The sequence below is a fragment of the Colias eurytheme genome, chromosome 10 (genome assembly GCF_061535395.1).
Source record: "Colias eurytheme isolate Ceu_HAF_F1 chromosome 10, ilColEury1 Martin Lab GWU primary, whole genome shotgun sequence".
Classification (NCBI taxonomy): domain Eukaryota; kingdom Metazoa; phylum Arthropoda; class Insecta; order Lepidoptera; family Pieridae; genus Colias; species Colias eurytheme.
The window spans coordinates 7,625,183-7,648,224 of record NC_142989.1 but is presented as its reverse complement, the minus strand read 5'-3'; the positions used below and the strand labels follow the sequence as shown (position 1 = coordinate 7,648,224).

The following is a 23,042-nucleotide window of genomic DNA, read 5'->3' as shown; positions in this document are numbered from 1 at the left end:
AGGTGGAATAGTATGCTATGTAAATTAGAAAAAATAATGGAAACGTGACACTGATAAAGATAATAAAAACTTTACAAGCAAACGTTTACTCGATGGATGTAATATTGCTTCATTTCTACTATTACAATTTACTTCACAGTCGTTTTATTGATTGTATTGTTTATTTATAGGAAATTTTTTTATATAGGTACTTACGTGAATAAATGATTAGAACCGTAACTTTATCAATTGAAGGTATTTTGAAAATATTATAAAGGAATTTTGTCTGAAAGTTACCTTTACCAGTATATCATTATTAGTCTGTGCCTTTACATATAAATATAATATAGTATAGATATTGTTATGGTAAACAACTGTTTAACTAACTCTATCACTTCTTCCTGCACCACCTTTTATTTGAAGATTACCTGAAACAACGTATAAAATAACAATTAAATATACATCACCAAGAATGTCTGAAAATAAAAGTATATCACGATGAGCGAATAATAAGTAACAAAAATATTAAGTACATCGAATATTATCTACAAAGACTGCTCAAATCATTGCAAATATGATGTTAAAAAAGTTTAATTCCCATTTCAATTTACATAATACTCTATCAATCTCATACCTCTCCCATTAAATTGAAACATCACGATAACGTTACAATTTTTACACTGCTCCAGTTTAAACTACCTTGAGCTAAGGCTGCGACCTATTTCTTTGGTTTTGCGAACTTACATAAGCCATCCACACTTTTCAATAAAGTAGGTAGGTATATTGTATACGTGAAAATATCCGATCATACGCCAGATTTTTACAGATTTTCAGCAAAAATAGCACTATTAGACTGTTATTAAGTGATAAACAATTTGCTTTTTGAATTATCGCCGTGTGACGTCAATATAAAAACTATTTATGTTTCGTAAATTGTGTAAACAAACACTCCGCCTCAATAGAAATAGCTAAGCACTTGCCAAAATTTTCTATGCATAAATAATATATTATGTTTCTACATTTCAGCTAAATTATTGGTTTATTTATAAATAATAAAAGATTAAGGTACAACTGTTATTATTACTCAAGCGACAGCTCAAGCCGAGGTTCGTGGTCCCCGTCAAGGGGGGACGCCCTTGTGCATGTCGCTACCAGGGTGAACCTTCAGTTCACCCCCGCGTCCGCGTTAAAATGTAGAAGCCCTTCTGGCTAACATTGAGAGACACCACACAAAAAAAAAATGTTATTATTAAAAAGATTAAAAACTATCAAGATTATTTATAAAAAAAAAATGTGTGGTTTTATGAAACCACGGTAAAAGTGAAACTGTTCGAACGGTTCCGAACACTGCTTTGTGTAGCGCTTGTCGCGTGACGGTCGGCTGCCGAGTAGGTATACCTACTCGGCAGCCGCGATACACGCGACATGCGCTACACAGGCCAAAAAGTTTGAGACGAGTAATAAATGTTTCACTTTAAAAGTTAACATCGCTGAAACATTTTAGAATATAATAACAAAAATGACGAGTGCCTCTTAATTTCTATGAAATCAGCTAAATAAGTTATAATGGCTACTTTCTTTTCCTTTTACAATATCGAGTGAACATAGCATTGTGCAATGTGCATCCCTTGCTATAATTGTCTGTCACCCTGGTTACATAATTCATTTCACTACTTGACACTATGGTCGGGCCCGATTACTTTATGACCCAAAACCGACAAAATTTACGAGTTGCTTTTCTAAGATCATCACCAGTATTAGTCACGAACGAGCGGTTTTGATCATTCGATTATTGAATTTATTTATGAGCGTACGAAATCGTTCAGGCGGAATTACGATTATCGACTTATAATTCGATTATTACCTTTTTGATAGTAATCGCAGCCATTTCTCACGAGAGGGTTGATTATAAAGAGATGCTCAGACTCAGGGATGCGTTTGATGTTTTTTAGTTAGTTGGGAAAATATGTACCTAATTTATATGTGAATAGATTATAGGGGTGCATATGGGGGTGTTTGAAGAACTCTTTAATTTTGAAGTACACTTTAACATCCCTAAGTAGCAACGTATACAGGGTGTAATCGTTAAGTGTGCACAGGCGATTATTCCGTAACTATTACAGATATCAAAAAACTTTAAACTGATATCGAAAGTACTTAACCTAATGAGTAAAATGGCCATAATAAATTTTTAAAAATAATACGAGAAATATCTAAAAAATTAACTTTAAACCCTCCCATACATTTAGTATGAGATATGAATATCCCATGTACATGGGTTGATCCAAAAGTAATGATAATCAATATTAAACAAGGTCATTACAGTTAAAATAATTATGTATTTCTCTAGATAGTCTTCTAACTAGATAATATACTTCGATATTTTTTTTCCTTAACTTAGAAAAAGAAACTTTGACTTCATCCACAAAAACCCCTCAAAATCGGCCATCACTTCGCTGTCGTCTTAAAATTTCTTTCGACGGTGTTTCTTGTGCCGAGGTAAGAGATAGAATTAACTAGCTAGATCTTACAAACAGGGTGGGTGTTCAAGCATTTTCAATGCCGATTTTTGATTGGCAGCCATCGCAACTGACGCTTTGTGATCTGGTGCGTTGTCTTGGTGAACCAACATTCAAGACCGAAGTTTGCCATGTCTCTTTTTCTTACTAACTTACCCGCAATCTTTTAATTTGGTCTGTGTAGTAAGAGCCCTGTGTAGTAGTGGCTACCTTCTTAAAATATTCCACATTTCTTCAGCGTCCCAAAAAACTACGGCTTTAATCTATCCCACTAATTTTCACTTTGAAAATCTTCACCGTCACTTTGGAAGCTCGCATCCAGGCCATTGATTGTTTCTTGGTTTCAGCATAAACATGGTGAACCCAGGTAACCCCCATGGTCACAAATCGTGACAAAAAATTATCCTGATCTCATTAAAAATTTAGAAATTCACCCTCTAAATGTCGAATCGTTGTTTCTTCTTTTCGTCGGGAAACATTCTGGCTCGCACTGTTCACATTAAAATTAATGTTAATACTTGGAAACGTGGCCTGTAGATATAATTTTTTTGTGATAACTTAGTGATTACATGAGCAAGCATAAAACATTTATTTTATATTTTTATGTGCACAGGAAATACCCAATTATCATTACTTTTGGATCAACCTATACATTTAATATGAAAGATTTTAGCTTTTTTTTTTGTTTTTTTGGTTTTCTGCTTTAATTACTTCGCAAATTTGGAGGGAAGTTCATTTAGAAACTGTAAATAGACCTCCTCATTGTATTGCACAATAAGGACGTCACTTCGAAAATCTACTATGAATACAAAATGTATGGGAAATAAATTGTATGGGAGCGTTTAATGTAACATTTTTGGTTATTTCTCGTTTTATTTTTAAAAATTTATTATGGCCATTTTACTCATTAGGTTAAGTACTTTCGATATCAGTTTAAAGTTTTTTGATATCTGCAATAGTTACGGAATAATCGCTTGTGCACACTTAACGATTACACCCTGTATACATAATATATACATCTTATATACATAATATATAAATTGGAATACGGAAAAAATAATTATTATTTACAATTATATCGTACCTATATATTCTATTTGCTACATTTCCAGTTTCTTCCAGCAAAAAGACTGTATATCCTTAAAACAATTATTATAAAAAAACATTAAACATAATATTATTATATTGAACGACATGGTCATTATCATACATTTCCTTAAATTATTCTTTAAATGAAAGGAAATACGCGACCATCCGCTTACCGTCCCTAAAGAATGCAGAATGAAGGCTATTGTATTGAGAATCAGGAAATGTGAACTCTGCCCCTATCATTGTTTGCGATATAGGATGTTATAGTGAAATTGATAATTTCTGCGGAAACTTTCCCCACTCGTATAGCTCGCTAGTTAGGAACTTTCTCTTGGCAAAACATCAACCATCATCTCTTTAAACAATATGTCCTTTTATTATGATCGTTACCTCTTTTAATGTCAAATCAATTTTCATTAAATTTCAATTGAAAGAGTTAACATATTTTGTATAAGTATAAATATTTTCATAAAATAAAATACGTTATCCTAATTTTAGATTACTATTGAGAATGATGATTGAAATTAAAAACTTGTCCCTAAACTTTTATCTATTTATTTCAAACGTAGCTTAAAAACTTTGTGGCGTGTGTCCCATTGACCCGTTGCATTTTGTTTAACTAGAACACCATATAATATATTTTATAGCGATGGGACACGTGGGTTCGGAATTACAGATTGATATCTAATAGAGTCGCCGCCAATCAACGGGGTGGTCTAAATTTATAAGACCACTGACTTTTAACGTAAATTGGGGTTATACTTATAAGTAAACCTATAACAAATTACAATTATATTGTTCTACAAATATCAAGATAGTTAGAACACTTAAAGCATCAAGTCTTTTTGCCTACCTATATTATCGTATAAAGTATAAACGCTTGTCTACATTTCCTACCCACAAAAATGTGTAAGGGAATAAAACAAACCGATATTTAAATTAATTGCATGCATTAAATTGAAGGGTTTATTGGGGTAAGTTTACCAGAACGAATTGTGACATATGGTGTGTAGAAAATTGTAGTCCTAAATATGCAGTCTACCGTAGATTGTTTTATTTTTATTTAGCATTTTTGGGTCATAACAGCTAGGTATACCTATAACTATACCCACACATACAAATTTTACACGTAGCTAAATTGTTTAAAATTTTAAACAATTTAGCTACATGTTCGTCGTATCGTACGTCGACGTATCGTTCGTCGTTCGTATGAGTAATTTATGCAAGAAGATCGCTGTCTAGGACTAGTCAAGGAGCCATTGGATTCATATAATATGTCGATGGCAATGGCAATGGCAATAGGTCGATTTCCATTAAATAACATGTTCACTTCTATTTATTTCTGCTTTCACTATGACAGAAAGTTATTGGGTATGAGCGTGATGCTTAACCATCGTCAACGTTAACATCTATGTTTAAAACCACGTATAATTGTATAATACCTAGTATTTAATTTAACTGCATCTACTTTATGATTGGTAAACAAATGTATTATGCTAAATTAAAACTTTTGTTCACTTGATACAAGTATAACATTGAAGACACAGGATATTCGTTCAAGCATGAATGACATTTCTCATTGCTAAACATCGACATCCACACATTGGAATATATAATAACTACTCCAATCCATTTGACCCATATCAGTCTATTTGTTGAATAAAATTCTGCAAAACTTAACCTATAAGTTAACAAACTACTAAAATAAAGTGGTAGCCTAGCTGAGTGCTCGTGTCTGCACTCAAAGCTTGTACCAAAGTTGATAGCGAGTCGAAAAGTTGCCGGGATAACATACAACCTCCGTAAGAGGTAAGAACGGTACAAAATTTACGAAACTGCGATATTACGCTCTATGAAATGTATGAGCTTGAGAGGAATTTGCGAAACCCGACACGAGGAGCAGAATAATGCATTGCTACGGTAAGAGGGTTATTATAATTAGATTAGTGCAATTTGTTTAGTGGTTCGTTGGCTTATAAAACTTTGTGTAGCTACAATAAAAGTTTACTTCTACAACTTTTATTCTTCCCATCTTAAGGCTTTGACGATGAGCTTTTTTATAATACTTGATTCATGACTTTATTCTTGAAAATAGGTACGTACTATTCCATATTTGTTACTCGATTATCCAAAGCAGTAGATCCGGGAAGAAATGAGTTAACACTCTTTTTCTGGTGTTATCTATTTTGTTGAAAACGACATTATTGCATATGAGCTATACAATATGTAGGTAATTGTATAGTGTGAAAGTGTCAACCAACAATCCAGTGAAGCTTAGTAACGAGACAAAGAACGTGATCCACCTCAGTGGGTCAAGACTCAACTCGATGATATTGTATTCGTTTTGTAGTTAAATTTGTACAGGTCTAGTCTTTGTATTTTATCTGGTAGTTCTTTAGGTCTGTATTTTTGATTTTATAGGGGTTATTAATAGCCAACTATTAAATCTATAGTTTTAAAAGGCTTATGTAAATATATAAGCCTTTAAAGAGGAATTATTTGATACATACCGTAAGTTGTTTGTTTTATATAAGGCGAAAATGTCAGCTAATCACCACCACTATTCGTTAATAGAAATTAATCCAGAGTGTCTGTTTAGTATGAATTTTGATCCTACAAGTTAGATAAGACAGAATATTTTCAATTTTTTCAAATCACTACCCTAACAATAAAGTTGTCGTTCGCGTCATATAAAATCAATCAATATCGGAATACAGTTTCGATATAGTTATAATGAATCAGATGCCCTCACTGGGGGGAGGGAATCGCCCTCTATTGACATTATAATGACATCGACACGTGTTCTTTGGCCCTCCACGATATAAGTTGAATTAAAGCTTAATAAGACTCGGAATTCAATGTTTGTTCACTTCCTAAGTGAAAGATAAGAGAATTAAGACAGAATTCATGAACAAAAATAACAATATAAATTTTTATTTACTTTCTGGTCACTCGTAACTTATCCTAAATGGCTAAATCTCATCCTTTCTTTCTTTGTAGATCCTTCTTTGTCCTGAAAATGTAGGCATTTGAAGAGATCTTTACACAAACTTATTTGCCGGCTATTTAACAACTTTATCAAACTCGGCTAACTAATTTTAATAAATTCAAAAATTATTAAATACATTGCATTATTTGGAAAATTATGAATTCAATTAGGTAAGACAATATCTATTATGTAATTATAAAAAGTTTATTATAGAGTTCTGAATCACACATATTTTGTGACAACTAGTTTTGCTAATGATCGTCTGAGTTTTCTAAGTGTCGTATATAAATTTTAACTGCACAACTTGTGTGACGAGGGGTAGAAAAATCAATATTGGTTGTTAGGTGAATCGATGTGTGATGGAAGCGTCGCTGGGCCGTCCGTAACGCGTGATTGCTTCTGCTACGGCTGGAAAAATACCAACCTGTGCTTTAAATGTTTTCTTTTTCTATATTGATGACAAATTATAGTATTTTAGTTATAAAAAAATCGGTAAGATATTAAATTATTAGTTAACCATAACAACTCTGTCTCCATAAATTACCATCCGCTAGAGTTTAAACTCTGCCCAGGCCTGTTATACCAAGGCATAATGTAGTGTACATTTTTATAATTTTAATTGTCTCAGTACTTTTTGAATTATCCATTACATACAAAAAAACTATATCTTTACAGTTATTGAATGTTTCTCCTAAATATTAGTAGAGATACTTTTGCTGTTCGATCTATCTTGAATGTTGACGTAGATTTTATCGATAACTGAACCGATTGCAATTGCTATCCTATTATACTATACCCATTACTAGAAAATACCATCAAAACAAAAATGACCACAACCGTTACCAGCTCATAAAATGAATTTTATTTTGCCACGTCTATTTCAGTCGCTATAATGATACCATTTGCCGGCCATGCCTATGCCCAGAAATCGTTATTACGGTACGCCCCCATAATACGAGTAATCTCACTGCCGTGGTGACACGCAAGTGTTATCGTCTAGAATCTCGCGTTATGTGACTACAAGAGCTACATAAATAACATTATATTATGTAGTTGAGAGAGAGAGAAAAAAAACGCTTTAAATAAACCCATTAAATCATTGGATTGTCACTGATCCTTGATAAATGTACGAAGTTTGATTTAAATCTGTTGTTAAAATTGTCATGTCTCGGTGTTTGCTACACTTTTCCGAGATGAATTCACCGTTTTTAATGAAATTTTGTGCGCATAGGGTCTGAGAATTGGCGAGCATATATTATTTTTCATACCCCTAAGTGGCAAGGGAGTATGGTAGGTGGGGAGGACAACGTTTGTCGGGTCATCTACTCAGAAAAATTAAGCTGACGTTTCACACGTGTTTAAATAAATGTACTTGAGTAGTGATTAGTCATAATACTAATCATCTTTATCTATCTATTATAATATGTTTTGTTATAGTCGCTTTATTAATTTATGTTTAACGAGGTCGTGTTTATTATTAGTGCAATATTTTGAGGTCACAGGTGCAAGCGTCATAAAGTGTGAGTGGGGATGTGATTTAAAACTAATATATCAGGGTTGATTTTTTTAAGGATTTTCGCAAGAACAAAATAAATTCCTACCAAAGTTTACTACTTGACTCTACATTATGTAATATAATTAAGTGATAATAATTATAAGGAAGTATTGGTACTGAAAGCTACTTCCGTTGTCTTAGGAATTATAATATGGAGAATAATTGTTTGCATCTTGCTAGGTACCACTTATCTACTAAAAAAAAATCATTGTGACATACAATAATTGTAACAAGTAAAAACTATGACCACAATATTTCCTTAACAAAAGTACCAAGAGGGATAAGCAGGATAAGCTGTGGACTTGTGGAGCTAATCCAATATAACAATGCGACCAAACAAATACTAAAATAATTTCTAATCCATCATAAAAATGACACGCCAGTCAATTTTACATTAGTTATGCGTGACAAACTCAAAGGTCACGATGATAAAAACGCTAGCGAACAAAATGTTCAAGGTAGGGGTCCAATTAAAATGTATTTAAAAGATAATCTTCATTGTCAAAGCCGGTGAAGTGTTATCTATTCATATTCAGTAATAATAAATTTTAACTTACAAGACATGAGGTCTATGACGAAGGGAGATGATTAGTCCCTGCATTTCTTAATGTATTCATATTTCATAAAAAATAATACGTACTTACCGTTTTAGAAACAGCATTCGAAGCAAAAGATGAACGCAAACAAAATAATGTTAATACGTATTATAATAAACAAAATCTCAAAGATTGGGGATTTTAGATGTGACGTCAGGCTAATAGAGACAGACGTTTTCTTTTGTGCCTAAATTTTGTAAAGGTAGGGTAAGGTTGCTCAAGTCGTACCACGGCGTTAGTCGTACCCCAACAATATCTCGTCTGATACCATTGAATTGGGCCATCTAGTGTTGTTAACGTGAACTATTTAGTCGCGCGAGCAAGCGTAAACAAGTGGTCAGGCGGTCGGCTTCGTGCAGCGAAAATAATTCAAAAAGTAAGTTTTTTATCACTTTTCATGTAAAATTAACGACTCATTCATAAGCTTTTTACGGCAGGAATGTTATCTTTATATTTTGTCTTTGTTAACAACGATTTTTAATGCTTATCTGTCAATCGTTTGGGCATACTCAAACAGGAGAAAATTTTTAGGTTGTGTTAGTAATTTTATTTTTCAACCTCAAAGATAAGTATGCTTAAGTCGTACCTGTTAAAAATTCTTTACTCGTACTTCTATTTAGGTCTAAGATTTTGTTATTCACTAAAATAATTACCAAATAATATGCTTAAGTTAATCTCAGACTGAATTATTTGTAATTTTAACTTACTTAAAATTGATCTCTTATTATTAAGAATTTTTCTATATAGTTTATTATATCTTCACTAAAGTGTATTTTCTAAGTACGACTTAGGCTGTATGTGGTACGAATTAGGCAACTAGGCGCCTTAATCGTACCGAAGGTATGTTTTTGAAAAACGTTAAAATATATATTTTAATATTACCATTGTAAGTTTCTGTGATTTTTTAATAATAGACAACTAAATAAAGATTCAGTAAATGTGGATTATTTTGTATTATTTCAATTGTCGTGAATATTATAGCATAATTTCCTTAGGGGGTACGACTTGAGCAACCTTACCCTAAATAAAATAATATAATGAGATATAGGTAAGTACATTTAAAAACGAGATGGTTAATACAAGAAAAACATCTAAGTATGAAACTTTATTTTTTATAAACAATTATAATTTGATATTCTAAAACGCAACTTGGTCATACTATTCGAGGCACAATTTGAAACAGGAATTGCGCAAAAAAAGAACACAAAAAAAATAAAGTCAATTCACTGAGGTTTGGGAACACGACCAGGGATTCAGTAAGAATTATTAAGTAGGGCATACAACCCTTGGATATTTTATTTTTATGTATTTCTTACTGGGGATGGGGCTCAACATAAAAATACACAAGGTCCTGTCATTGGCGAAATTGCAAAGGGTGACACCCAAAAATAAGAGGGTGTAGACTTAGAAACGTCTTATTTTTGCATTTTTTCTTGTTTCGTACATTTTTTGTATAAAATTGTTTGACATGTTTATAATTTGTGTGCAGTTACTTTTACGACAAGCTTTATTTTAACAAAATATGCTGATTACATTTTCGTTGGAATAGAATGCAGAGTAGTTCAATGTTGTTATAACACGAAGTAAAACAAACGAGAGGGCTGTTTTAACTCAGCGAACGAGTATCACAAATTTCAACAAGCAGTATACTGTTTGCTTCAAATACAGTCGGAAATTCCTATCAGCTTTATAGGCATTTAATTAACTTATTTTTCACAGAATCTGCATAATGGGCGTGAAATTAAACCATGTTTGATAACAAATAAAAGAGAAAGAATAGTTTTATATTTTGTTGACGAACATGGTTTTCTAGGTACTTTTGCTACAAAATAAAATCCACATACCGAAATTCGCGAAAATATGAGCATTATCAAGTCTCGAGAGAATTCTGTTATCTTTTAAAGACCCCAAAAATACCCTTCGAAATCTAAACTGTATCACGCAAAAGATTTTGACATTCAAACAATGAGCATGGGCCAAGAGCGACGTACGATCAAGAAAATGCTGGCAGCTCTATAGAAATAACAAAAGGAGATGCCGACAAAATAAATTTGACAAAACGGAGCTGACAGATGTTACTCGAGTCGCTTGTGTATTTTATAAGAAAACTGGAATCTTTATAACTAAGCTTCTGTTGACGACGAAAGAAGAAGACAATAAACTTGTGCGTATATAGTTTAATATTTAAAATTACAGAGTGCGTTTGGTAGATTAATTTTATTGAGGGAGTGTCCTGCTCAGCGGTTGCGTGGCGAGTCCAAGTAGTAGAGGACAGTGGGGTCAATCCGCGGCCAATCCCACGGCGCCGCGACGTGACGACGCGATGACGCAGTCGCAACGCTCCGTTCCGCACGATTTTGTTGCGGCAACATGCTCCCGGCCTTGGAACGTGCTGGTTCCAACGAACTGTCGACCACGAAGCGAAGAATCAGCTATCTGGTGAAGGAAGCGGACAAATTTTAGTGAACGCCCGACGCACGATGCCGTCTGCAGTACGAATGTCGGCCACTCGTGCTACTCCATCCTTCCCCGGATATGTCGCGTGGATGCGCCCCAAGCTCCACTTCAACGGCGGCAATCGGTCGTCCTTAATGAGAACGAGCGTGTTCTCCTTGAGCTCCCCCTTGTGCTGGTGCCATCTGGTTCGCGTTTGCATCTCGGAGACATACTCTTTGGACCAACGATTCCAAAAGTGCTGGCGTATTTGTTCCACCCTCTGGAACCTCGGGAGACGAAGCTCAGGCACGTCGTATAGCAGCTCAGCCGTTACAGGTGCAGTCAGCGGACGACCAACCAGGAAATGTGCAGGGCTAAGTGGAAGGAAATCATTGGGATCTGTGGAAAGATGGGTCAAAGGACGGGAGTTCAGGACAGCTTCAACCTGGGTCAATACTGTGCTAAACTCCTCGAACGTTAGATGTGCGTTACCTACTACACGTTTGAGATGGTGCTTGCAGCTTTTTACTCCAGCTTCCCACAATCCCCCGAAATGACTAGCGTAAAAAGGTATCATTTTAAAATTAATATTTTGCGAAGTTGCATATGCTTTAATTTCATCAGAACAGGTAGCTAAAAATTTTTTGAACTCATTCATGACCGACAAAATTCTTCCCATTGTCAGAAAAGATAATCACGGGTTTACCTCGCCGCGATATAAAACGTTTCAAAGCTAATAGATATGATTCCGACGATAGATCGCTAACAAGTTCCAAGTGAACCGCGCGTGTAACAAAACATATAAATAAGCATATGTACGATTGTTGCAACTTAGCACCTCTGCCTTTGCGATTCAACGTGAACACTGGGCCAGCGTAGTCGACACCACAACGTATAAACGGATAACCTGGGTCCAGACGCTCCTGCGGTAGATTCCCCATTATAGGCGCGACCGTAGTCGGTTGCAGTCGTGCGCAGCGCATGCACGAATGTACCACCTTCCTACCGAGGTTTCTGCCGCCGACCGGCCACCACATCTCTCTGAGCGTAAACAGTAGAAGCTGTGGCCCGGCGTGGAGTAAACGTTCATGCTCGAACCGAAAAAGCAAAAGTGAAAAATGATGATTAGCTGCGATTAAAATAGGAAATTTTTTATTAAAACTAAAATTTGGCGAATTTTGAATACGCCCACCTACACGAATTAAATTATTATTTGCGTCAAAAAATACATTTAATTTAGAAATTTGATTGTAGCCTGATATATTCGTTATATTTTTATTATTTTTAAGCGCATAGTAAATATCGGGAAACGATTCCTGTTGACTCAACTTTGCTAACGTTAATTCAGCACGATTTAATTCCTCGACTGATAATAAACCTGTCCACTTATTAGTTTTATTTCGCGCGTTATTAATAAAACGTAATACATAAGCAGCTGCGCGTTTAAGTCTATTATATTGTGAAAATCGAGAAAAAATAATTAAATTATCGTTTAAATTATTACTTATGTGACAACAAATATTTGTAGATTTAATTTCCGGCAAATCTGAATTAATTAATTTGGAATGTTTTAATTCGGGCAATTCAAAATGTACATTATGTAAAAATAACGGACCCTCCCACCATAAAGATGAGGAGCTAAGCGCTTCTAGACTTTGCCCGCGTGAGACTAAATCGGCTGGATTATCCTTGCCTGCGACGTGACGCCATGGATGTTCCTTGGTCAGCTCGTGAATCTCTGCCGTCCTATTTTGAACATAAGGTTTTAATAAATTAATAGGCATACCTAACCAACCTAACACGATAGTTGAATCTGTCCAAAATACAATTTTATCAAAATTTGAACGCAGTGATCCAATAAGCTTATAATATAATCGTGCACCTAACAGCGCACCACACAACTCTAATCTAGGTATAGTTGTAGGTTTAGTCGGCGCGATCTTACCCTTCGAACATATCAAGCGCACTGTGACATCAGCTGTTGCATTGATCGTACGAGCGTATGCGCAAGCTCCGTACGCGACCTGTGAAGCATCGGTAAATATATGTAGTTCGGTTCGCACTGGATCAATGCACATAACGTGACGCGGTATTCGTAAACTACTAAGAAAAGATAATCCATTTATAAACTTATCCCATATTTGCGAAATTTCGTTAGGAACCGATTCATCCCACGTCAATTTTAACAACCAACATCTTTGTAATAAATGCTTTGCGATAGTAATAAACGGACTTAATAATCCTAGCGGATCGTATATTTGTGAAGCGCACGATAAAATAATACGTTTTGTCACTACTTCACTCTTTTGTATAATTTGCGTGAAATAATAAATATAATCATCGAGACTATTCCATCCGATACCTAAAGTTTTATTGTTACAAGTTTTATTCAGTAAACATAGATCGTGTGTATGCCATTCATTAACGCTAGGCGTAATTAAATTTAAATTATGACTAAAAATCCATTTTCGTAATTTAATACATGCTGAATCTAAAAGACTACTAGTTTCTTTACAAATATTTTCTAATTCGGATATAGAATTCGATGAAACTATGAGATCGTCAACGTAAAAACAATTATTAATAGTATCGGCTACATACGGAATATTCGAGTGTTTGGCTAATTCCTTTAAACATCTACAACTTAGATACGGTGCGGATGCCGTTCCGTACGTCACGGTGTTGAGTCGGTACACCCTCAGCGGCTCTGAGGGATCATCCCGCCACAAGATCAGCTGCAGGTCACGCTGATCTTCAGCAATATTCAATTGCCTGTAAAATTTTTCAATGTCAGCGCATGCAACATACCTATTCTCGCGAAAACGTAATAAAATAGAAATCAAATCACCTTGAATAGCAGGTCCAATCATTTGTATGTCGTTTAATGATACGCCGGAACTAGACTTCATACTCGCATCAAAAACTACGCGTAATTTAGTTGTGGTGGCGTGCTCCCTAAACACACCATGATGCGGTAGGAAATAGTGCGGATTCCCATACGTATTGACGAGACTCATATGACCTAAATTAATATACTCCTGTATAAAATCAGAATACATCTTTTTATAATTAGTATTTTGCTGAAGACGTTTCTCTAACGCGTAAAAACGACGTTCAGCTTGTGCGCGTGTATTACCTAATAACTCAGGTGATTGTTTCAACGGAATTGAAACACAGAAACGACCATCGGAAAGTCGACGTGTTGTGCGAATAAAATGTTCCTCACAAGCAATATTATCTTCGCTCGATAATTGCTGTAATTTATTGCTAGGCGCGGATAATTCTTCTAATTCCCAGAAATTCCTAACTAACTTATCGAGTGAATCATCTTCCGTGGATAATGTCGAATAATTACAATTAATATGTGATAATTTTTTATTACCAGTATACGGAAAAGATTTAATTGCACCTGACACTATCCAACCTAATTTGGTGTTTTGAAGGAAAGGACCACTTTTCAGGCGCATTTTTCCTTCGGTTATTAATTCCCAAAATAAATCAGCACCGATCAGTAAATCAATAGGTTGACTTTCGTAAAAATTGGGATCAGCTAACAATAAATTGTGAGGAATATTAAATTGATTTAAATTAACCGTGGTTGTAGGCAATTTTGATGTAATTTGGGGCAAAATCAAACATTGAAAACGGGCAGTGAAGCTCCCGTCGCGCGATTTAATTTCAATGTTACAAGATTGCGAACATTGCGTAATAGAATTACCTACACCGTGAATATGTTGAGTGGACTGTAATATTCGTATATTTAATTTATTTGCAAACGATTGCGTTATAAAGGATCGCTCGCTTCCGCTATCTAGAACTGCGCGTGCGCAATAATACTCACCCGATTCATTATATACTTCAACTATCGCCGTAGACAATATGACAATCTGTTGCGAAGAATTGTCATCCTTTGTATGCATAACGGTTTGTGCGTGATTAATACATTGAAGTTGCATGTGTGCGTTATCTACTGAAACCACTGAAACGGGATGCGTATTAGTAAGCGAGGGGTGCTCGTACGTAGTTAACGTCACTGTATTTTGTTTAATTGGTGATAATTTAATTGCATCACAAAGTAAACTATTGTGCTTTTGTTCACACTTTCTACACGGACCAAAAAGACAAGTACCAACCGAATGACCTGGACGCATACAATTAATGCATAAGTTTTTATCATTTATGAAATTAACCCTATGTTGCGGGGATAAGTCAAGAAACTTCTGGCATGAATACAGCTGATGCTTTTCGTTACATAGCAAACATGACTTGTAATGGCTGCGCGACTTATTGGATTGCGATTTAGATTGTTTGTTATCCGAAACTATGTTGCAATGAATTTTGGATGATGAATTTTTATTTTGGTAAGTAGAAAATTTATTTGAGTTATTTGAAATACTAGGTTTATTGTGATTTACGGATAGTGTAGTTAATAAATCGGCTTTTTCTTTAATGAATTCTAATAAATCGTTTAGTTTAATAATTTTGTCCTTATGTAATTTATAAAATGTGTTTTTAAATTGTTCCCACTCGCGTTCAGTGGTAGGATCTAACTTTGAAACTACGATATAAATAATCAAAGTGTCCCAGTATTCCGTGGGTTCTCCTAAGATTTTAAGAATACGTAAATTTTTTAAAACTGTATCAATTAAATTGTGTAATTGAATAGCCGATTCTCTTGAGACGTTTTGAAGTGAAAATATTGCCTTAATGTGACTTTGCACTATCAAACGCGTGTTATTAAAACGGTGTAATAAAAGCTCCCATGCAACCATATAATTTTCGGATGAAAATTCTACGTTTTCTATAACGATTTTGGCATCGCCTTTTAAACTCGCCTTTAAATAATGGAATTTTTGAACCGGTGGTATTGTTTTCGAATTGTGAATTAAGGATGAAAACGTGTCGCGAAATTCTACCCAGTGTTCATGTGAACCGTCAAAGCTAGGTACAGAAATAGTCGGTAATTTTACTGAATCGTTATTAAAATTGTTACAGGTCGTATGGTCGTGCGCTAAGGAACAGTCAATGGATTTATTAACAGATCTATCCTCGGAATTATCTGGGTTTACCATGCAGTCCAGCATCGCCAGGACAACATAATATTCCCTCTCAAACTCTACGCGTGATTCTATGAGTTTATCCGTTTCTGACTCCGGGACAAGATCTTCGATTTTACTTTGTACTTGGTTGAAATCGTTCATTAAACTTTGTGCACCTGGTATACGTAATTTTAGTTCTGCCCTTTGATGTGTATCAAGATCCACGTTTTCAAAAGACGAAACATATTTCTTAAAATTCGTTAACCTGCATTTGATTAACCCCCTTTTTTTTCTCAAATCCTTAAGCTCCTTTTGCTCAGAAAGAGACATAATTACTGAAGTAAAAAGCTACAAGTACTTACGTGCCACGTGAAGCAGATTCTTCGGTTGCGTAAAGGCACGTGAGGAGGCAAGCAACACCGAAAGCTCTGGAATATACAAAGCACAGTATTACTCAGATGAAGCTTTACAGGGTTGGATAAATTAGCTGGCCGTCTTACCAAACTGCACTGTAATTTTGCGACTTCCTTGCCGATTGCGTCTCCAAAATCCAGGATGTGATCCGGTGTCGAAGGTCCAGAAATGTTGACGACGAAAGAAGAAGACAATAAACTTGTGCGTATATAGTTTAATATTTAAAATTACAGAGTGCGTTTGGTAGATTAATTTTATTGAGGGAGTGTCCTGCTCAGCGGTTGCGTGGCGAGTCCAAGTAGTAGAGGACAGTGGGGTCAATCCGCGGCCAATCCCACGGCGCCGCGACGTGACGACGCGATGACGCAGTCGCAACGCTCCGTTCCGCACGATTTTGTTGCGGCAACAGCTTCCGTATTGCAAAACCAGTTTAACGAAAATAGGCGCACCGCTAATAATAATATTTTGAAGTTCTTTCAAGTTCATGAGAAACCGTTTTAGACTGTTAGAAGTGGGAGACTTTTGACCAGTATTCAAAGATTTTGGATCGAGAGTATTAGCGACCATAAAACGAGATATTTTAGCCACAAATGAGAGACTCTTTAAAAATAATCGCATTATATTTTTTTACGATAAACGTTTTGTCGGATTTGATGTGTAGGTATAAAGCTGTCAAATTGTCAAACATTAAAAATCACGCGCATTTATTTAGTAAGTTTTGACACATGTATTCGGGGGCTTAGCTAACCCTTTCTTGACATATCAATGATGGCAACAATGGATCTATTTCTGCAACCACGCGCACGCATTCCTTGTACCTACAGCGATCGAACTCATTTTTAATTTCAACTGCCCTTACTCGTTTCTGCGATATTCCCACAGAGTATCGATTTCTCGATCTTATAACGTATTTGACACCAGCTACGAGCGCGGTCGATAGCATCAAAGATCGCTGATAGCATTCAAATGCAGAGCACGCGTTGTATGACCTAAGAAGACAGAGATTGCATTCACTGGGGATGATTTGTTACTAAGTGAATGGCAAATGAATTAATACTGTATAGCTGTTATAACATGCAAACTGCACACGATTCTTCATTGTTTTCATTACAGTGCGTGAACTTTAAATTGCAGATCCGTAAATGCAAATCCTCTGCCCTGAAGGCATCTAATTAGAACATTTGAATGGGGATGTGAAAGTAAATAGAGTATATTTTTTTTATTTCTAGGGATTTAAAGAGTTGCAATAATGTTCTATTGTTGGATGTATCCTGGGGCACTCCTTGTACAATATGTTTAGTGACGTATAAAGGATTTTGGCACCAACAGACGATTGGAAAACTGGTTCTTGGGAACAATGCTTCTGACAGGGGCTTCCGTGTGGGACGGTCAAATACAAGAAAGAATAACAAATAATTTACAAATGTTGCATTAATGAGCCATTAGCTAGATATTGTTTGTGAGGCACATAGCTCTCTGCAAACTGAATAGCATTAAAGAAAATGACAAGTTCTCTATCATTATATTTACCTATATTTATTACATCGGGCCAAGTGCACTGTTCGTAAACAAACACACAGATCGTGTTACAAATATAGCGACTTTTATTCATTTAGTGTAGACATATTTAATGATATTATTTTTCTCATAATATCAAATCTGTTTGCATCTCCTTTCGTTCGCAAGACGTTTAAAAACAAGTTTTGTATTTATCTCTACTTTGTATGAGATAAATTATCCGATTCGTAATGTATATTATTCAACAAAACAAGAATATATTATGCATGAAGCGGGCCACATAATGATCTTGCACTCGCAATGCAAATTTGTATTAGACCGTGAAATAAACAAGATGCTTTGAATAGCTTTTAAAATATATTCAACACACGTCCGAGCTACGAAACAAGTCAGGTTTCAAATGTGACAATTTTTATATTGCAATAACTACAGTGTTAAAATAATTTTTAACTTTTCTAATGAATCCGCTTTGTCACCGTGTAGAACATGAACTAGAAATAACGTCATAGTTTGTTACTTTGTTTTTGATATTTAATATATTCTGCATTAGTTTAACACTATTTTATCTTATAAATAAGAAATGCATTATGGAAAAGAATCCTAACATACCTAACTACGTATGTTCTAACAGTTTACAGTATCATTTTATATTACAAAATATGTAGAGCTAGATATTTTCAAATATCTACTTTCGCACGTTAACAGAAACGAGTAAAGTCGCACAATGGGAGTGTGCAAATTCGCAAATGACATGACCAGTGACCAGCCATTTGGCATTCACGCACACAAAGATGTTAACACACATTATATAGCCGTTCTGGTTTTCGTTATATAACCCCATATTTGTGTATCATTTCAATATTTATCGCTATTATATTTAAATATGAGTATAGCTTTTAAAGTTATGGCAAAAAACTTGTTTTTGAAACGTAAACAATCATGACTCATTTACGTGTAGGTTTGTGATTGTTCTTATAAGAATTAGGTATTGTCCAGTAATCAGTTCTAATGAGAAATAGTTATTTAAAAGGAAGTTATATTTAATGATCTAAGATTAATAAGGATCATTAAATAGTCGTTTACATAGAAACCTAATTGTTGCATTATATATTTAGGTACCTATATTGACATTGGTCATTTACCTTGGTTTTTGTGTTCTTAGATTTTGGTATATTTCTATGAGGTAAACTTTGAACAATACTTCTTGCATGACTGGACACATCTCTATCAAGAATTTAACTGTAAATTGAAGACTTGTCTAATCAGATAAACACGAATACCTACGAATTGTTAAAAGAATTGTAATAGAGGTACAGCCGCACACGTACTATAGCGTAGGTAGGCTGTGTCCATTTTGATGCGCAATCTAATTGTTTATCTCATCCAGAAACCCACTCTTAAACATAAAAATCTGGTCATTATGTGATAAACAATAAAAAATACTATAACAAATTTTACTGGTATAAAGTTAACTAATCAATTCGTATAAAATATATCAAAACAAAGTGTAGTTAATAAATATATGTAATTATAGTAGAGCCATTTTAATAGGCAACATTTGACAGTTCAACAAAATTCAACAACGTAACCTAGTAACGACGACATAGAATAACATGATATTTCGTTTTGTTGTAACTGCACATTTGCTTAACTTTTTTCAATTACGATTACATATTTATAATAATAATGACCGATGCAACTAATTTTAGGATTTGATTTTACTGATAAACCATTCTAAACATAATAAACATTTTCTTATTTAAAGAACTGACGTCGCTACAATTTTGTGTCAATAAACCTTTTTTCTTTTTAAATACCAGAGACGTTACTCTAAAAATCGAAATCTGACATCTAGAATCGAATGCATTGATTACTTGGGAATAAAAATCATCATAAATTATTGACATGTATTTCAAGTTCGATTGACAAATGTTTCAAGTCCGTATCGATTAATTCGCTTTAATCGATGTTTTTAAGCAGGTTACCACCCTGTGAAGATAAAATTGATAGACGTCAAATGTTGCCTATTAAATTGGCTCAACTATAATGCAATCAATTGTTTTTTTTTCTCATACTTCTATAACCTTGGAAAATTTCACACAACTAGTCATTACTCCGATAGCCGTGATCGTCTAGTGGTTAGGACCCTACGTTGTGGCCGTAGTAACCCAGGTTCGAATCCTGGTCACGGCAGTGTCTAACACTGTCATGGCGGAGTTATATTTTTATTTTTTATTCGATTTACATTATCCATTCATGTTTTGATGCTATAATAATGTTCTGTGTTATGTAATAACAATTTGTTTGTTTCATATTTTACTGCAATCATGTCACACAAAATAGCAAGAAGTCCTCATAATTAGTAAAAAATGCATGAAAATTGAAAAGTCATTATAGAAAGCACTTACTATTCATTATTCAATATTTAATATTTATTAATATTAAGGGTTTAGAAGCTGAAGATGCTAGATTAATTATTAATCAATAATGTGCCATGAAAATTATGCTTTTGAAGTATTTGTTTTCATATTTTTATTATTATACTGTATTGATAGAAAAAAAACCGGCCAAGTGCGAGTCGGGCTCGCGCACAAAGGGTTCCGTAGCAGCAAATATAATAAATTACAGTTAAATCAACCTATCTCAAAAACTATAAGAGATACTTTGATCAAACCAAAAATCGTTGAAAGAGTTAATTAGCATGCATCACCTCTATTTTTTTTAGAATTTTATACCCCGTAGTTATAAAAATAGAGGGGGGGGGACATACTTTTTACGACTTTGAGAGCTGATATCTCAAAAACCGTTCACTTTAAGAAAAATGTTTTTTAGAAAACTTTATATCATTTTAAAAGACCTTTCCATTGATACCCCACACGGGTATGTACATCGAAAAAAAAAATTTCATCCCTCAGTTACATGTATGGGGGGCCCCACCCCCAATTCTTTTTTTTACTATTTAGTGTCATATTTTTGTAGCGGTTCATACAACACATATTCCCATCAAATTTCATCACTGTAGTACTTATAGTTTCCGAGTAAATCGGCTGTGACAGACGGACAGACGGACAGACGGACAGACGGACATGACGAAACTATAAGGGTTCCGTTTTTGCCATTTTGGCTACGGAACCCTAAAAAATAGAAAAAGTAGGTATATTTTGTTGATAAATTATCAAAATATAGTACTTTGGTGCCATCTATGTGCAGTGTATGGTAGCACTATCATGTTTAATATGATGTCAGTGTTGAAGAATATTTCCATAGAGGGCGCTTTTAAGATAACGCCATCTATTGACAGATTGTTGAAGCTTTACGTTACAGAAGTAAACACCGCCATCTAGTGAGAATTTTATAACACTGAAATATAAATATTTCAGTGTTATAAATATTTTTTTTATAATATTATGTCGCGGTGTATATATCTTTATAGTTACTCGGAAATACATAATTATTTTATTTAAAATTTCTCTATAAAGAAGGTCTGGACGAAATAAATAACTTTTAAAAATTAGCATTTATAAAAACAATATGTTTCTACTTAACTATGTAGTTACTTACTTGAGTAACTCAATGGTACCTATTTAGTATTTACTAAGATATTATCAAAAATTATGTTAAACGAATTCGATACAAAAAAAACAGTTAAATAGCGTTGGAAACAAATCTATCAATCTTTGAAATCCTCCTAAATTGATACTATGTTGCCAAAACTAAAAAAAGAACCAGCAAGAAAAAATTACGAAAGTGAGGCTTGTGGATAAAAGCTTCTCAAAACATATCGACTAATTGTAACCCATCTGATATACTATCGCAAAGCCTGCATTACCGCAACGAATTGCAAAACTTTACCGCCGAGGGAGATAAGCGAAAACTGATAAGATAAGATTTGGTTAAGCTTGTATGTAATTTATTATAATACAAAATCGCATACAACATTATTTAGATACTTCATACATTTAACTTTTTAACTAATACCTAACATATAGAAAGAAAGTCAGAAAGAGAATCAAAGTTGAAAAAAAAAATATAGATGTACAATTCTCATAGAACATTATTTAGTAACAACAAACGTTATTCTTATCTTTCTATTAACTTTTAAACCAATAACATAAATAAATAAAAGTTTCAACTGAAAAAGTAGTTCATAAAAACTTCATAAATAACACATGCGACGCGATATATCATTCATTTTCATTCCCAACTCTGTCTAGACTGTTACATATTATCATTCCATGTTTTTGTTCAGTCGTTCTGCTGTTATAGTAAGTTCTAAATACTGTGTGGAATACTTCTGTTTTAAAAGGACGGTAATTATCTATAAGTAAGTAAGTTAAATTCATGTTAACGCTTGTGTTTCAGCTGTGGTCACATAATATTATATAACTGGATATAAAAATAATATTTGTACAGATATTTAATAAGTACGCGCTTATAACTATTCAATACAGGATTACATGATTGTATGATGAGTAATTGCCCCTCTAGCTTTTAATTTAATCGATTGCTTATTAGTTTTAAAAGCTCAAAGCGTCTTTTTTAAATTCGATGCCCCTGCTAAATAGAGATTAGACATCTGATTTTGTAGCTGTAGTAGATAATGATTACGTTCGTAATTGGTATGGACAAGACGATTTATTAACAGGTAAAGCTTTTAAATTCTAGGGAAGCTTTTAGAGAGCGTTATCTTCAAGCGTCAATGCTGAAGTACCAATACAAACAAGCTCAAAGTTAATTATTATTTTCGTAGAAGTAATAATAAAATATTTTATTTTTGATTTGTAGTCTTCATATTACAATCTACACATGTATTAGCAAGCACTACAATGTTATGGTAAATTTATCTTCATAAAATGTAGCAAATTAACAAACCGTCATTAACAAAATTCATCGTGGAATGAAAAAAGA

At 34.2% G+C, this 23,042-nt stretch overlaps 2 protein-coding genes, 1 long non-coding RNA gene and 1 other non-coding gene across 7 annotated transcripts in view; 2 read left to right on the top strand and 2 right to left on the bottom strand.

Annotated features, from left to right (window-relative positions):
* Positions 1-23,042, bottom strand: part of CenG1A (Centaurin gamma 1A) — a 124,052-nt gene that overhangs the window by 46,981 nt on the left and 54,029 nt on the right. The window lies entirely within an intron of this gene.
* Positions 11,814-14,689, bottom strand: LOC149905292 (uncharacterized). 4 transcript variants are annotated; one of them, XM_090106229.1, is made up of 4 exons: positions 14,012-14,124; positions 13,765-13,935; positions 13,109-13,187; positions 11,814-12,909 (listed from the first exon to the last, which is right to left on the bottom strand). In XM_090106229.1, the coding sequence occupies exons 3-4, from the start codon at positions 13,117-13,119 to the stop codon at positions 11,814-11,816; spliced, it is 1,107 nt and encodes a 368-aa protein (XP_089962355.1). In that variant the 5' UTR covers positions 13,120-13,187; positions 13,765-13,935; positions 14,012-14,124. The 4 variants fall into 4 exon arrangements, with proteins under 4 accessions (XP_089962355.1, XP_089962354.1, XP_089962356.1 ...); XM_090106228.1 differs by having other exon boundaries at positions 11,814-13,187; XM_090106230.1 differs by having other exon boundaries at positions 12,812-12,909; positions 13,765-14,689.
* Positions 15,020-16,382, top strand: LOC149905291 (uncharacterized). The gene is made up of 2 exons (XR_016457143.1): positions 15,020-15,524; positions 16,159-16,382. It is a non-coding gene; the product is annotated as an uncharacterized LOC149905291 (long non-coding RNA).
* On the top strand, positions 20,256-20,327 carry TRNAH-GUG (transfer RNA histidin (anticodon GUG)). Its single transcript has one exon. It is a non-coding gene; the product is annotated as a tRNA-His (tRNA).

Excerpts from the sequence above, each read along its gene's own strand:
- LOC149905292 (XM_090106227.1), bottom strand. The coding sequence starts at position 14,630 with ATGCGCCTGAAAAGTGGTCCTTTCCTTCAAAACACCAAATTAGGTTGG. Across the intron at positions 12,910-13,108 it reads GCGCTTGATATGTTCGAAGG|GACGGCAGAGATTCACGAGC; the intron begins GTAAGATCGCGC and ends TGTTCAAAATAG.